The sequence below is a fragment of the Triticum dicoccoides genome, chromosome 2A (assembly GCF_002162155.2).
Source record: "Triticum dicoccoides isolate Atlit2015 ecotype Zavitan chromosome 2A, WEW_v2.0, whole genome shotgun sequence".
Taxonomy (NCBI): domain Eukaryota; kingdom Viridiplantae; phylum Streptophyta; class Magnoliopsida; order Poales; family Poaceae; genus Triticum; species Triticum dicoccoides.
In genome coordinates, this window is record NC_041382.1 from 99477418 (window position 1) to 99493994 (window position 16577).

General features: G+C 47.5%; 1 protein-coding gene across 1 annotated transcript; it reads right to left on the bottom strand.

Moving 5' to 3' along the window:
- Nucleotides 1-5188: 5188 nt before the first annotated feature.
- Nucleotides 5189-16551, bottom strand: LOC119357705 (pentatricopeptide repeat-containing protein At4g20740-like). Its single transcript, XM_037624567.1, has 3 exons — nt 15502-16551; nt 14867-15108; nt 5189-7142 (listed from the first exon to the last, which is right to left on the bottom strand). Exons 1-3 carry the CDS (start codon nt 16549-16551, stop codon nt 5207-5209), a joined length of 3228 nt encoding a protein of 1075 aa, XP_037480464.1. The 3' UTR covers nt 5189-5206.
- Nucleotides 16552-16577: the final 26 nt, after the last annotated feature.

Sequence of the window (16577 nt, forward strand, 5' to 3'; positions counted from 1 at the left end):
ATTTACTGTTTTTTCAGTGTTTCAACCCAACGATTGGTGGGTGGACACAGGTGCAGGTGTTCATGTGTGTGCTGACATTTCATTGTTCACTTCTTACCAGGTCACAGGTCACGGATCCGTATTGATGGGGAATGGCGTGAGTGCTTCTGTTCATGGTGTTGGCACGGTCGATCTGAAGTTTACTTCGGGAAGGATCGTGCAGCTGAAGAACGTGCAGCATGTCCCCGCCATCAAGAAGAACCTCGTTAGTGGCTCCCTTCTATGTAGAGAAGGGTTTAAGTTGGTTTTCGAGTCTAATAAATTAGTTGTTACAAAATATGGACTCTTTGTTAAAAAAGGTTATGAGAGCGGAGGGATGTTCCGCCTTTCCCTCGCAGATTTTTGTAATAAAGTCATGAACCATATTCATTCGAATGTTAAAGAATCTGAAGTTTGGCATTCACGTCTTTGTCATATTAGTTTTGGTGTTATGACGCGGCTAGCCAAGTTGGATTTAATCCCGAGTTTCACTTTAGCCAAAGGTTCTAAGTGCCTTTCATGTGTGCAAGCTAAGCAACCTCACAAGCCTCATAAGGCCGCGGAGGAGAGACACCTGGCACCATTAGAACTCATACATTCTGATCTTTGCGAGATGAATGGTGTGTTGACTAAAGGTGGAAAGAGATACTTCATGACATTGATATATGATTCCACTAGATATTGCTATGTGTATCTGTTACATACTAAAGATGAGGCTCTACACTACTTTAAAATCTATAAGGCAGAAGTTGAAAATCAACTTGAAAAGAAAATTAAACGAGTTCGGTCAGATCGTGGTGGAGAGTACTTCTCGAGTGAGTTTGATTCCTTCTGTGCGGAACACGGCATTATTCATGAGTGGACGCCTCCCTATTCACCCTAGTCAAACGGGGTTGCTGAGCGGAAAAACCGTACTCTAACTGATTTGGTTAACGCCATGTTAGATACATCGGGTTTATCCAAGGCATGGTGGGGAGGCTATATTTACGGCATGTCATGTCCTGAATAAAGTTCCGACAAAGGATAATGAGATCACTCCCTATGAGAAATGGGCAAAGAGAAGGACGACACTCTCGTACTTGCGCACTTGGGGCTGTTTGGCGAAAGTCAACGTGCCGATCCCCAAAAAGCGTAAGCTTGGACCCAAGACCGTGGATTGCGTTAATTTGGGCTACGCTAAGAACAGCGTTGGCTATAGATTTCTAGTAGTGAAATCTGAGGTACCTGACCAGAAGGTTGGTACAATTATGGAGTCTAAGGATGCTACATTCTTTGAGGATATTTTTCCTATGAGAGATATGCAAAGCACTTCTAGACAGGAATCTGAGGAGACTCCTGAACCTGCCATCCCTATGGAATATTATGAACAAACACATGATGAAAATCCTGAGGAGGATGACGAGAAAACCCTTGGTAGGGGCAAGAGACAAAGGACTGCAAAGACCTTTGGTGATGATTTCTTCGTGTACCTCGTGGATGATACTCCCACTTCTATTTCAGAAGCGTATGCCTCTCTAGAAGCTGACTACTGGAAGGATGCGGTCCGTAGCGAGATGGATTCCATCATGGCTAACGGGACATGGGAGATCACTGACCGTCCCTATGGTTGCAAACCACTGGGATGTAAGTGGGTGTTCAAAAAGAAGCTTAGGCCTGATGGTACGATTGAAAAATACAATGCTAGGCTTGTGGCCAAGGGCTATGACCAGCAAGAAGAGGAAGATTTCTTTGATACTTATTCACTTGTGGCTAGACTGACCACCATTCGAGTATTACTCTCGTTGGCGGCCTCACATGGTCTTCTCGTCCATCAGATGGATGTTAAGACAGCTTTTCTAAATGGAGAGCTAAAGGAGGAAATCTACATGCAACAGCCTGATGGCTTTGTGATAGATGGTCAGGAAAGAAAGGTGTGTAGGTTGATAAAATCTTTATATGGCCTGAAACGAGCACCTAAGCAATGGCATGATAAGTTTAATACAACTCTGACATCTGTTGGTTTTGTTGTTAATGAGGCTGACAAATGTGTATGCTATCGCCATGGTGGGGGCGAAGGAGTTATACTGTGCTTGTATGTTGATGACATACTGATATTCGGAACAAACCTCAAACTCATTGAGGAGGTCAAATCGTTTCTATCTCAGAACTTTGAGATGAAAGACCTTGGTGTGGCTGATGTTATCTTGAACATCAAGCTACTGAGAGATAATGAGGGTGGGATCACACTTCTGCAATCCCATTACGTTGAGAAGGTGTTGAGTCGTTTTGGATATTCGGACTGCACACCATCTCAAACACCATATGATCCTAGCGTATTGATTCGAAAGTCCAAAGGCATGGCTAAAGATCAATTGAGATACTCTCAAATCATTGGTTCACTGATGTACCTAGCGAGCGCAACGAGGCCTGACATCGCGTTTGCTGTGGGCAAACTGAGCCGGTTTGTTTACAAACCGGGTGATGTACATTAGCATGCTGTTGAGAGAGTTATGCGCTATTTGAAAGGTACTATGAACTATGGACTTCACTATACCGGATACCCGTCGGTACTTGAAGGGTTTAGTGATGCGAATTGGATTTCTGATGCTGATGAGATGAAGGCCACAATTGGGTATATGTTTACTCTTGGAGGTGGCGCTGTTTCCTGGAAGTCTTCCAAGCAAACGATCTTAACGAGATCGACAATGGAAGCAGAATTAACGGCATTAGACACATCTGGTGTAGAAGCGAGATGGCTTCGAGATCTTTTGATGGACTTGCCATTGGTTGATAAACCGGTTCCGGCTATCCGTATGAACTGTGACAATCAGACTGTCATCACCAAGGTGAAGAGTTCAAAGGACAACATGAAGTCCACCAAGCACATAAGAATGAGATTAAAAGCTGTCAAAAAATTAAGAAACTCTGGAGTGATAGCGTTGGACTATGTCCATACGGCTAAGAATCTGGCAGATCCCTTTACAAAAGGGCTATCACGTGTTGTGATAGATAATGCATCGAGGGAGATGGGTATGAGACCCACATGAGTTGCCATGGTGGTAACCCAACCTATGTGATCGGAGATCCCGTGAACTAGGACCTGGGAAAACAAGCCAGTGGTGAACTGAGGAGAGTAACTATACTAATCCACTCCGTTGGAGATGCAATACTCTCGATACTGTATGGTAGGATGACTACGGTCTCAATGTGTTCCAAAGCTTATAAAAGCAAGATGCTATCCTACAGAGCGATCTTTGGAGGAACACACCTATATGAGCCTGACTGCTGGTTACAGTCTATGAGATTGGGGTGATCTCTAGTAAGCTCATGAATAGGCTAGGAGTGTGACTTATATGCTCCACCCGAGGGGTCAGCCTTCGGCAGCCTAGTACTAGTAAGACATGTAGTGAAACTTCTTTACGCCAAACTGACAATTCAAGGCATAGTCCATTGTTCAGTTGTGAAGGAGTGTAGCCACTTGTTCTAGGTGAAGTTCAACCTTAACAGGTCTTCACTGAAACACTGGTATATCGAAACAACAATTGGAACAGAGGACACAATGGGCCCTCGAGATCTGGTGGGGGATTGCTGAAATCTGAGATGGGCTCTAGGCCCATATTGCAATTTCTGAAAAATCTCTAAGGGCCCGTGTGGGTTATATGACACTAGGTGTGGTGGAAAGTTTAGTCCCACCCCGGAAGTGGAAGGAGAGTTGGAGTGGTTTATAAGGGTTTCTCTTCTACATGCTATTGGAGCTTGAGAAGAGAAGAGGCCCTCGCGCACTCCTCCTCCGCCGCCCGCCTCGCCACGCCACGCCTCGTCACGACGCGTCGCGGGTTGCGGGATTGAGCCGAGCCGAGCTCACACCTACGCGCTTATTTTTGCCAGTCACTAACGGAGAGTTTTCTGACAGCTGGGCCACGATCTGAGACGTCGGATCATGGGCTGTCACGGACTCGGACGTGGGTCGAGCCCACGTCTCTCCACGCGGCTGCGCCTATAAGTATGCGGTGTCTCCTAACCCTAGCCACCACGAACAGATCACATCTGCTCACGCGCACGCCCACCGTCGTTCCTTTGTTGCTGCTGCCGCCGGTGACTCCATCCCGTCCGCCGCGTACACGGTTGAAGGGAGAGCAGGTCTCCGAAACCACGCCCTTCTGGTTCCTGTACGGGGTGAGGGGCGAATAGGTTTTTGGGCAGCGATTACGTGACTGCTCGCTTCCGATCGTCTACTTCCTCTACGTCCGCGTCGCCTTCATCATCACCATGTCCACCGATTCCGACCGTGCCGCCGCCGAGAAAGCTGAAACCGACAAGAAGGCCGCCGAGGACGCCGTTGCTGCCACCAAAGCCGCGGCCTCTGCGTGGCCTACTGGAGGGTATAACTCGTTTATCCCGCTCCTGATTATTTTCATATTAGCAGTAGTAGCAGTATGTGTAGATTTGTCTTACTGTTTGCTTAGTACGTGCATGTTTAGATCAGAGTCAGTACGTCATCAACTTAGTCAATGCCATGCTAGTGATTTACTCATGGATTAATTTAATCGAGAAATTGCCTATTTACTCAACACTAATCATGCAAAGCTAGCGCAGCGCCCGCTGTCGAAATGAATGTGCATAGTAAAGATTCTAACCGACATAACCCCTGGTCCGTCCGCACCACATTTAGACTGTGCGAATGATTAAGTTTGTTCATACTAAATACGTTTTCGTATCAGCATATACTAATGCATAAGGTTAAGCTATTCACAACAAATACGAAACCCTTTAGTACCCTCAATTTTCGATCACTAGCTTATGCTTTCGTCGATGTGAAGTTATACCTTCGGAAATATTAATGGGCGAAGGTTCGTTTGGTGAGAGCTCCTTGCAAACGAATTTAAAGCAGTTGGATCATGATTGAAATGCATGACATTTAAAAAAAATACACTGCGTCTGGCAATTCTTTTCTTAACATGACAATTTCCTTCCTTTAGTGCATGGAAAGTCCCTCAAACATACACGGCAAAAAATTTAAACGTAGCATGGCAATTGAGGTGCTCGCTGATAGTTCTCCCCCAACGAATGATCACCAGATAAACACGTCCTATATCTTTTCCCCATTCAACTGTATAGATGGACTAGTTCAGCAAAGAGATCGATAAATTTGATCAGATTTACACTTCATAAATGATCTTCTTTACCCTAGTAACTGTACAAATATATTTCAATCAATTCTGCTTCTCCATTTCAATTTTGGTTCAAGGTTGAAGAACTTCAATCCAGATATCACCAAGTCTGCAGTGACCTTCTTCAGGTGCTCGTTCAGCATGTCCTCGTAAACAATAAAATTAGCCTCCGAAATAATATCCCTATCTCTCATAACAGAGAACACCTCTCTAGCTCTAGTTGAAGTTGCGTACTTGCAGAATCCATAGATGACAGCAGAGAAGATAAGTTCGTCTATTAAATAACCTAACTCAATCATCTCAACCACCACTTTCATGACCTTCTCCGGGTCTTTTGACCGGCAAGCTTCAATAACAGTTAAGGTGTACTTGAATTCCATTGGCCCATTCTCTACATTTCCAAGACAATCTGGTACAAGTGAAACAGCTGCATTTATCTCTCCAATCTTGCATAGCCCTTTCACGAGCGAACGATAGGCTGAAAGACTTGGTATCCATTCAGCCTTCATCATGGAGTTGTAGCATGAGCAAGCCTCTTCAATATTTCCTTCATCCACAAAACATGGAATCATAAGACTATATGTACATGACTCTGGCTCGCAGTCATCTGAAGCTTTCATTTCCTCAAACAGTAATAATGCTTTCTTCCTCTCCTTGATCTTGAGCAGATTCTCAATAAGAATGTTATAAATGTTAACACTGAAATACCCTTTTTGTCTCAAAGTCTTAAACAATTCCAGAGTCTTCAATTCCCTACCATCCTTGCATGCAAAGAGCCTCAAGAAGTCCGCTAAAAATTCTAGGGCAGGCAAGCTCAGCTCAACCAATTTGTCAACCAATCCAAAAAAGTTAACCATCTCACCCTTATCAGCATAGCAAACTAGTAACTGTGAAACAGTCTCAGAGCTTGGCACTAGCTCCTCCTGAAGGACAATCTGAAACATGTTATGTGCCTTATCCTCCCGACCTATACCACACAGACCGGCAATGAGTATGTTGTATGTTTTGAGGTCAGCGCAGTAGCCAGCATCCACCATCTCCTTCAAAATCCTACAGCCATCCCCAACCCTCCCAGCAGCAACATAGGCATCGACGAGTGATGCATACACGATCCTGTCAACCAACAACCCCTTTTTCCTCATCCCCTCAAACAATTTAGCTGCTTTCTCTACAATCCCAGCGTTGCATAGCCCCTCAACCATTGTAGCATATGCCACTGTGTCTGGCTCCACACCATCTCTCCCCATCTCCTCCCACACTCTGATGCAAGCCTCCATGTGCCCCCTGCGCACCATCGTCTTGACCAGAGCGGTGTACACAAACACGTCCGGCCGGCACACCTCATCACGCATCCTCCCAATCATCTCTAGGATCCTCTCCGCCATCCCTTCCTGGCCCAGCGCACGCACGATGATTGCAAATGTGACCGGCATAGGCCTGATGCCACTTTCTGCCATTTCATCGAACAGCTTGAGCGCATCCTCAACATGGCCTGCCGCAGTCAAAGCGCCGAGGACACGGTTGCAGACGTGGACCTGCGGCTGAACAGAGAACTCATGTCGAAACCGGCGGAGCGTGTAGAGCGCACGGAGGGGGCGGCGTGCAGCGGTGTGAAGCCGGACGAGGAGTGTGAGCTGAGGGTGAGAGACGGGCTTGCCGTGGGAGCGAATGAGGTCGGGAAGCTGATCGGCGGCAGCAGGGAGGCCTGCAGCGGAGAGGAGGGAGGCGAGAGCGTGGAACGCAGGGAAGCAGTGTCGGAAGCCCTTCTGGCGGCCGGCCCAGTGGAAGAAGGGGAGGGCGAGCGGGGGAGGTGGTGGCGGGTGCGCGCTGAGGACCTCAGCCACGAGGATGGGTGGTACGCGGCGGAGCTTGGACAGGTCGGCGACGACGGGAGGGCCCCAGCGCCGGTGTCGGCGGAGGGCGTCGAGTAAGAATCGCGCGAGCGGGAAGATGTTGGAATTATGTGTCCTGCAACTATATTCAAATTATTTGGAATTGTTAAAATTCAGAATACCTCATTATAGAATTATACATGTATTTATACATAGAATTGTTTTACATGTTTAGCATTGAATTGTTACTTGCTGGAACGTACTTAAGTTTTATATACTTAAGGAAGCTGGTCGATTATCGGTGGAATACAATATACTATTTATACTGGAAAGACTATCCGAGTACACCGATGATTGGAAGGAGCTAGATTGTATAATTAGATTACAGCCCTAATGTTGATCTACATAATTAGAGGAATTTACACTCTATTATGGCGCGTTGCTCACAAGCGCGTGCTCCGAGGACGAAACGGATAGAATCCGTTAAACAGACAAATATGATCGTGGTTGATAATTTGATATGGACTCTATTCCGGAAACTAGTGAAAAAGACTAGGAATCTTATATCTGCATATGAGGTGGATTCTTCGAAAAGACAGTATAAAAAAGTCCCTACCCCTAGCCTCACATATGCGAATTGTGAACGGCATCACGGATAAACGCAAAGGAATAGAGGTAGACCGTAAACCCTAAATTTTCTTACATTAATATCAGAGCCATGTTCGACCGCCCGTCCCTGGAACTCAGAATCCGCTGCGTACTTTGCCGCATGTTAGCCGCCGCTCGGATCCTAGTCCGCTGGACAACTCCCTCGTCGTCGTTTTGTCGCCACTCGTGATTGAATCCGCTGCCAACTCTGCTGGCCGGTGTGATCGACATGTTTTTTCAATCAGGTAACTGCGGCGCGTCAGCGATCGATTTCTCAATCGCAACAGTCACGCGCGACGGCAGCACCGAAGCAGATCAAGGCACTTATAGTCTGGTGCAGATTTGGCCCACGTCCATGGCGTTATTTTTCCCACCGATCAAATCAAAGGAAACAAGTTCCAAGGCGTCTAGCAGATCAGTTTTTGCTGGGAAGGAGACAAGCTGCAGGAAAGCCAGAATCGCTGCTGAAAATCGTTGATCGAGGAGATATACTAGTCCTAGCTGACTCGGTTAGACGGAATCAAATGAGTAGTACTACTACTTTGGCTTAGCACATGGACCGAGGAAATCAAAGAGCAAGCTAATTCACGCCATGGTTGGAAGATCCAGGAAGCTTGGAAAGCAAAGCTCGCACATAATCTTCACACGCACGTGGATCGGGGATGATTTTTTTTTCGGAAATGTTAACGCCCACACGTGTGGGCGCTGTCCAACTCGCCCACACGCCTGAATCATCGTTCACTGTCTTTTGCACGAATCTTGACACGAAAAGGTAGATTTGATGTGCCACGTAGGACGGGGCTGGTGTGTGGGCGTTGGAGAGTTTGCCCACACACCCGCACCACGCTGTTTGCCAGCTGAGTTATGTGGGCAAACTGCTTTTCACCCACACAGCCACCACCTAGGTCATGCGCGTGTGGGCGAACTGCTTTTCACCCACACGACACTCCTACCTTGTGGATGGCAACTGCAGTTATGCGAACGTGGCAACTCGGTACACATATGGCAACTGAACTGCAGTTACGCGAACGTGGCAACTCGGTACACACGCATGGCAACTGTGATTCTTTGCTACATGGCAACTGCAGTTGCGCGCACATGGCAACCAGATAAACACACATGGCAACTGTGATTAACAATACATGGCAACTATGGTTGGACCACACGCGGCAACTAGGTAAACACACATGGCAACTACTGTTTTGACCATATATGGCAAGTAGCTAATCACACACGGCAACTACGGTTTGATTACACGCGGCAACTATCATAAATTAGACATGGCAACTATATTTAACCAAAACAGATAGAGTTGCCATGCTTTTATAACTACAATTGCCATACCGGATAACTACATCTGCCAACCAGGATGGCAACTAAACCGTCATCCCGCGGAGTACTTAATGTAGCTGCGCTAGGACGTGTTGGCATTTTTGCTTCGTGCCACACACATGGGGTGAAGATAAGTAGTACTTGTTGGACGTGTGGCACGAAATAGCCGCGCCCACACGTGTGGGCAATTCTAATGTCCGCCCACACACAACCCGTGTGGGCTGCCTCCTGCGTACACCACACATGGTGTGTGGGCGTATGTCGTATATGCCACACGTGTGGCAGTTAGCGCGACCCAAAGAGAAACAATCATGAGTTCATTGTTCCTGGCAGGACAGATCGGCGGGGCCGCTACAACTAGTCCCTGTTCCAAGGCAGGCCGGTCCGCGAGGTGAGCTCCTACGACATCCCCAACGTCGTCACCGGCATCAGCGCCTTCGGCACCTTGCTGATCGAGTTGGCGCCAAGGCGGTGGTCGTCCCCAAGACCCTGCCGCTAGGATGCAACCCGGGGGAGCTGACCAAGTTTCAGACCAACGACATGACGTGCTCGGTTGCCTTAGGTGACTCAACGACTTTGTTGGGCTGCACAACCGCACGATCAGGGTGGACTGCTCACGTTCTGTTGGCGTCACCCTGGCGCGGCCGTGGCCATGGACACTTCACTGCAAACCCACGCAGACACGGGTTTGGCGGGCAGTCGCCAGTGTCGTGTTGCGGCGGCGGGGCCCGTACAACACCGACCTGATGGTGCGCTGCGGCGGCCACAATGTGTCGCGCCCCATGCAGGGTGTTGTCGCGGGACGGGTTCCACCTTCGTACGAGTTCGTTGCCCATGGCTTGCTGTGGGGCCCAGCGACCTACGCCCGCTGCCGCGTCGCCGGAGCATCACAGTGGCAGCTGTGAGCCCGGTGACACATTGTATGTGTGTTTACTGAGAGGAGACGTTTTTATTGACTACGAATGTGTCTTTTACAAATTCATATATCTCAATATGATGTGTCGTCTTAGCCTTTCAAAGATGCTCATAAAGATAGGATGTGTGTGCTTGTGTTTATAGGAGTGAGTGTATGCGCATGTACAACTTTTATTGCACCGTGTTAAGAAAAAGTTATCATTTGCGAACCAACTTGTGACTGAATGGTTAGGTGGACAGTAGTATCCTCAGCCCGCCATGGTTCAAGTCCTGATGCTCGCTCAAAGCCAAAGATGGCGACGGCTGTTGCAGGTGTGTTGGATTAATGTCCATGCCCTTTCACTGCTGGTGTCAAGAAAGGAGGAAACAGCGTGGCGACAATTACACCGTGGTCGAAGATGATGACCTGCTTGCGACTGGTTGCAGATCCTTCTGCTGCAGGGGTCTTCTCTCAAGATTCAGGAATGATGACACAGGGCTCTGGAGATCTTCTTGTGTTATGGTTGTCTTAGGGTACTCCAGGTGTTCATGGTCCTTTGTGTTTGCGTTTCAGTGTGCTTGTAAGGGTCAACTTTTTTGTACTGATTCGTGATATGAACGAAAAAAAATCTCAAAGAAAAAAAAAAGTCATGATGCTCGCATTTATCCTCCCACTGAAAGCAAATCACCGAAAATACTGAAATAAATCTAGAAATAAATGCGAGCATATGGTTGTCTTAGGGTACTCCAGGTGTTCATGGTCCTTTGTGTTTGCGTTTCAGTGTGCTTGTAAGGGTCAACTTTTTTGTACTGATTCGTGATATGAATGAAAAAAAATCTCAAAGAAAAAAAAGTCACGATGCTCGCATTTATCCTCCCACTGAAAGCAAATCACCGAAAATACTGAAATAAATCTAGAAATAAATGCGAGCACCAGGATTGAACCCTTTTTTTAGAACCGCCCTCAAAGGCCTTTATTCATTATTAAGACAGTTTACATCCAATTGCGCTAGGGCAATCAATGAAGCAGGGAAAATATCAAGAAATTTTACAATCGAAGTACTAGCCAGACTCTCTCTGGCGCACCAGTGAGCTACCTCATTGGCATCTCTTCTAACAAAGTTTAATTGCAACCCCTGAAAGTGTTGGAGATAGGATTTGATCTCGCTGATGATCGGGCTTCCTGTCGACCTGCAATCCGTTGCCATATACTCGCTTCTAACAGTTTTGCAGTCTGTCTCGACGATCACCCGCGTCCAGCCCTTCTCCATAGCCAGACGCACAGCCTCCCTGACAGCTAGCAGTTCAGCACAATACGGATCAGTTACCCCGGGCAGCTTGCGGCCTCCCGCTAGCTTCAATTCTCTGTCGTGGCCCCGAGCCACTAGTCCGATCGCTGAGGAAGACCCGCTCACGTCCACCGCAGCGTCCGTATTGATTTTACACCATCCTTCTTCCGGTGGCTTCCATCTCTCCTTCGTGGTACACCTCCCTTCGGCAGTATCGGGCTGGATGTACAGAGCTTGGATGAGTTCCCTCACTAGGACCATCGATCTCCCGGGCTGATATTTGATTTCCTCATGGGTGTATTTGTTCCTACTTGACCAGATTGCCCACATGACTGAGATAATGATACCCGCCCGGTCTCTCCCGATAAAACTGGAATCAAGCAAATCCCTCGACCACGTCGCTGGGTGTAGCCGTGGTATTTTGAACTCGAAGAAATCTTCTGCCTCTGTCCAAAACAGTTTGGCATGATTGCATGTAACCAGAGAGTGAAACAGCGACTCCTCCTGATTGCCGCACATTGGGCAAGTGTGATCTTCCCCTATATGTCGTCGGCATAACTCTTCCTTCGCTGGTAGGAATCCTTTAAGGACCCGCCACCAGAAAATTCAAATCTTGGGCTGCACCTTCAGCCTCCATAGTGATTTCCACACCTCCTCCCCTTGGGAGGAGCTGCCAACCTGGTTCAACTCATTTTCCCGGGCTTCCATCAACATTCTGTACGCTGAACGAACCGTGAAAATCCCGGACCTCTCATAGCCCCATGCCCAAAAATCAGGTAGAGCTACCCGCGGCCTCGGCATGTTAATGATAGCTTTCACATCCAGGGCGATGAAGGTTCTCTCGATAATTTCCTCATTCCAGTCACCATCCTCCGTCATCAAATCGGACACAAGATGTATGGGCTCGCTTCCCATATTACACACAGGTTTGAAAGTATTGCTCCCTTGTATCCAATTGTCATGCCATACCTTCGTAGTAGTTCCGTCACCAATTCTACGTATCAACCCCCTCTTGAGTACTTCTCTGCCGGTGATTATCGCCTTTCACGTAGTGGAGGCGCTAGCAGGGCATCCTGCCTGCAAGAAATCTCCATCTGGGTAGTACCTACCCTTCAGAACACGCGTGCATAGACTGTCCGGTCTATCCAGCAATCGCCACGCCTGTTTGGCGAGCATCGCATCATTGAACATCTCCAAATCCCGAAAGCCCAAGCCTCCTTTGGACTTAGATACAGCCATCTTCTCCCATGATTGCCAGTGCATTCTCCTCTTATCAAGAGATTCATCCCACCAAAACTTTGACATCACTGTCGTGACTTTCTGGCATAAGCCTTTATTGAGTTTGAAACAACTCATAGAATAGGCCGGTAGGGCTTGAATCACCACTTTGAGGAGAACCATCCTAGCCGTGATTGACATGAGCCTCTCGCAATATCCTTGCACTCTTGACCTTGCTTGTTCTTTCACATGCACAAAACTTCCCTCTGTTACCCGACCTGCCGCCATGGGCTGAAGGAAATATGCCCTAGAGGCAATAATAAAGTTATTATTTATTTCCTTATATCATGATAAATGTTTATTATTCATGCTAGAATTGTATTAACCAGAAACATAATACTTGTGTGAATACATAGACAAACAAAGTGTCACTAGTATGCCTCTACTTGACTAGCTCGTTAATCGAAGATGGTTATGTTTCATAACCATAAACAAAAGAGTTGTTATTTTATTAACGGGATCACATCATTAGGAGAATGATGTGATTGACATGACCCATTCCATTAGCTTAGCACCCGATCGTTTAGTATGTTGCTATTGCTTTCTTCATGACCTATACATGTTTCTATGACTATGAGATTATGCAACTCCCGTTTGCCGGAGGAACACTTTGTGTGCTACCAAACGTCACAACGTAAATGGGTGATTATAAAGGTGCTCTACAGGTGTCTCCAAAGGTACATGTTGGGTTGGCGTATTTCGAGATTAGGATTTGTCACTCCGATTGTCGGAGAGGTATCTCTGGGCCCTCTCGGTAATACACATCACATAAGCCTTGCAAGCATTGCAACTAATGAGTTAGTTGTGAGATGATGTATTACGGAACGAGTAAAGAGACTTGCTGGTAACGATATTGAACTAGGTATGGGATACCGACGATCGAATCTCGGGCAAGTAACATACCGATGACAAAGGGAACAACGTATGTTGTTATGCGGTCTGACCGATAAAGATCTTCGTAGAATATGTAGGAGCCAATATGAGCATCCAGGTTCCGCTATTGGTTATTGACCGGAGACATGTCTCGGTCATGTCTACATTGTTCTCGAACCCGTAGGGTCCGCACGCTTAAGGTTACGATGACAGTTATATTATGAGTTTATGCATTTTGATGTACCAAAGTTTGTTCGGAGTCCCGGATGTGATCATGGACATGACGAGGAGTCTCGAAATGGTCGAGACATAAAGATTGATATATTGGAAGCCTATGTTTGGATATCGGAAGTGTTCCGGGTGAAATCGGGATTTTACCGGAGTACTGGGAGGTTACCGGAACCCCCGGGAGGTACATGGGCCTTAATGGGCCTTAGTGGAAGAAGAGGAGAGGCAGCCAGGGCTGGGCCGCGCGCCCCTCCCCCCTAGTCCGAATAGGACAAGGAGAGAGGGGGCCGGCGCCCTCTTCCTTCTCTCTCTCTCTCTTTTCCCACCTCGCGAGTCCTATTCCAACTAGGATTGGGGGAGAAGTCCTACTCCCAGAGGGAGTAGGACTCCTCCTGGCGCGCCATATGTGGCCGGACGGCCTCCCCCTCTTGGTCCTTTATATACAGAGGCAGGGGCACCCCAGAGAGACAGAAGTTGATCCACGTGATCTTATTCTTAGCCGTGTGCGGCGCCCCCTGCCACCATAGTCCTCGATAACATTGTAGCGGTGCTTAGGCGAAGCCCTGCGACTGTAGTACATCAAGATCGTCACCACGCCATCGTGCTGACGGAACTCTTCCCCGACACTTTGCTGGATCGGAGTCCGGGGATCGTCATCGAGCTGAACGTGTGCTAAAACTCGGAGGTGCCATAGTTTCGGTGCTTGATCGGTCGGGCCGTGAAGACGTACGACTACATCAACCAAACGCTTCCGTTGTCGATCTACAAAGGGTACGTAGATCACACTCTCCCCTCATTGCTATGCATCACCATGATCTTGCGTGTGCGTAGGAATTTTTTTGAAATTACTACGTTCCCCAACATGGGCAAGCCTAGGTACTTCTCGGCAAGAGTTTCTCTGTATATCTGCAAGTTACTCCTGACCCTTGCCTTCGCCGATGCCCTTGTGTTTGGGCTGAAAAAAACCGAGCTCTTGGCTTTGTTTATACATTGTCCCGACCCCAAGTGATAGGCTTGAAGGATTTCATTCAACCTTTGTGCACTCCTTGAATCTGCCTTCATAAAAACTAAATAGTCATCCGCAAATAAGAGGTGCAAAATCCAAGGGGCTCTCAACCCAGGCCGTATCCCTCTATCGATCCATCCAACATCATAGTTTTTCAACAAACATGAGAGTCCTTCCCCACATAGAAGAAACAAATACGGGGAAACGGGATCACCTTGCCGGATACCTTTGGATGGGCGAAAAGAGGGCAACAATTCTCCATTCATCTTCACTTGAAAAGTATCAGAGTTTACACATCTCATTAATAGAGACACCCACTCCTCCGAGAAACCCAGCTGCAGCATGATTCCTTGGAGATACGGCCACTCCACGCGATCGTACGCCTTCATCATATCCAACTTCACCGCGCACCACCCTTGCTTAGTTCTCTTCCTCTTCATTGCATGGATGCATTCAAAAGCTGTGATGGCGTTGTCCGTAATCAACCGCCCTAGAACAAAGGCGCTTTGCTCCTCCGCGATGATCTCATCTAGGATCTCCCTCAACCTGTTAGCCAGCACCTTGGAACAGATTTTGTAAATGACATTACAGAGGGAGATTGGTCTATACTGTGTAATATTCCTTGGGTTCTTGACCTTTGGTATAAGCACTATTACAGTTTTATTAATAGCTTCCGGCATGTGCCTGCCGTTTAAAAAATTTAAAACTGAGCGGGTTACATCCTCCTTTATAAGTGACCAGTGATGCTGATAGAAACCCGCATGAAATCCATCCGCTCCCGGCGCCTTCGCCGGTGCCATTGCGAATAGTGCTTTCTCTACTTCATCGGCACAAAAGGGTCTATCCAGCCGGCCATTCATCTCATCCGTCACCATACGTGGTACATGGTGCAACACTTCGTCCATGACCACCTCATCTTGAGTTGTGTATAGCTGTGTATAAAAACTTTGTACCTCAGCTCTCACCTCATCCCTACTATCCACAATCGTTCCATCTTGTTTCTCGAGCACCAGGATTTTATTTTGATGCTTCCTCCTTGATGCTTGAGCATGGAAAAATCCAGTATTCTGGTCGCCGGCCTTAAGCCAGTCAGCTCTCGACCGTGCTCTCGCCATAATTTCCTCCTTTAACAAAAGACCATTCAGTTGCCTTGCTAACTCCTTCTCCCTTCTGGATGAACCACGGTATAGCGAGTTCGCCTTCTCCCTCTCAAACTCCTTTCTCACTTTCTTCAGTTTTTGTTTTATGTCCCCAAACTTCTTTTGTTTCCAATCGGTGAGTTGGCCCTGCATGTTATTTAAAGAGGAGTTGAGGTCCTCAAGTGTAAGAGCTCCCTTCTCCCATGCAGCCACCACCGTGGGCTCATATGACTCCTCCCGTCTCCATGCTTCCTCATAAACAAAACGGCGAGGTCCGATGTCCTCCCACTCCACCAGCTTCTTGATCTTAATGACTAGCATGCAATGATCCGACTGTGGGGATGGAACGTGCCTCACTCCCGTGTCTCCATGCATCTGGATGAAGCCCGGGTCGGCTAGGTATCTGTCCAAGCGCACCTTTACATTCGCCACGCCTTCTTGACGGTTATCCCACGTGTACGGGATTCCGTTAAACCCCATGTCCTGAAACTTGCATTCATCAATGGTCTCCCGAAAACCTTGCATTTGCCATTCCGCTCTTTCATTGGCCCCGAAATATTCCATGTTGTCTGTGATCTCATTAAAGTCCCCGCCACACAACCAAGGGACGTCACTTTGACACCGTAACCACTTTAAAAGTGTCCAGCTCTCACTTCTTTCACTCCTCTTTGCTTTGGCATAAAAGCCTGTAAAACGCCACTCCTTCTGGTCGCTGCCCACATTCCTTACCATAGCATCTATATGCTGGTTTGACAAATTGTTGAGCTTAACATCCACCTCTCTAGACCAGAAAAGGGCAAGTCCTCCGCTCAGCCCGTTACTGCTGACAGTGATACATCCTTCGAAACCAAGTCTTGCTTTCATATCTGCTACCTTATTTCCCTCAATCT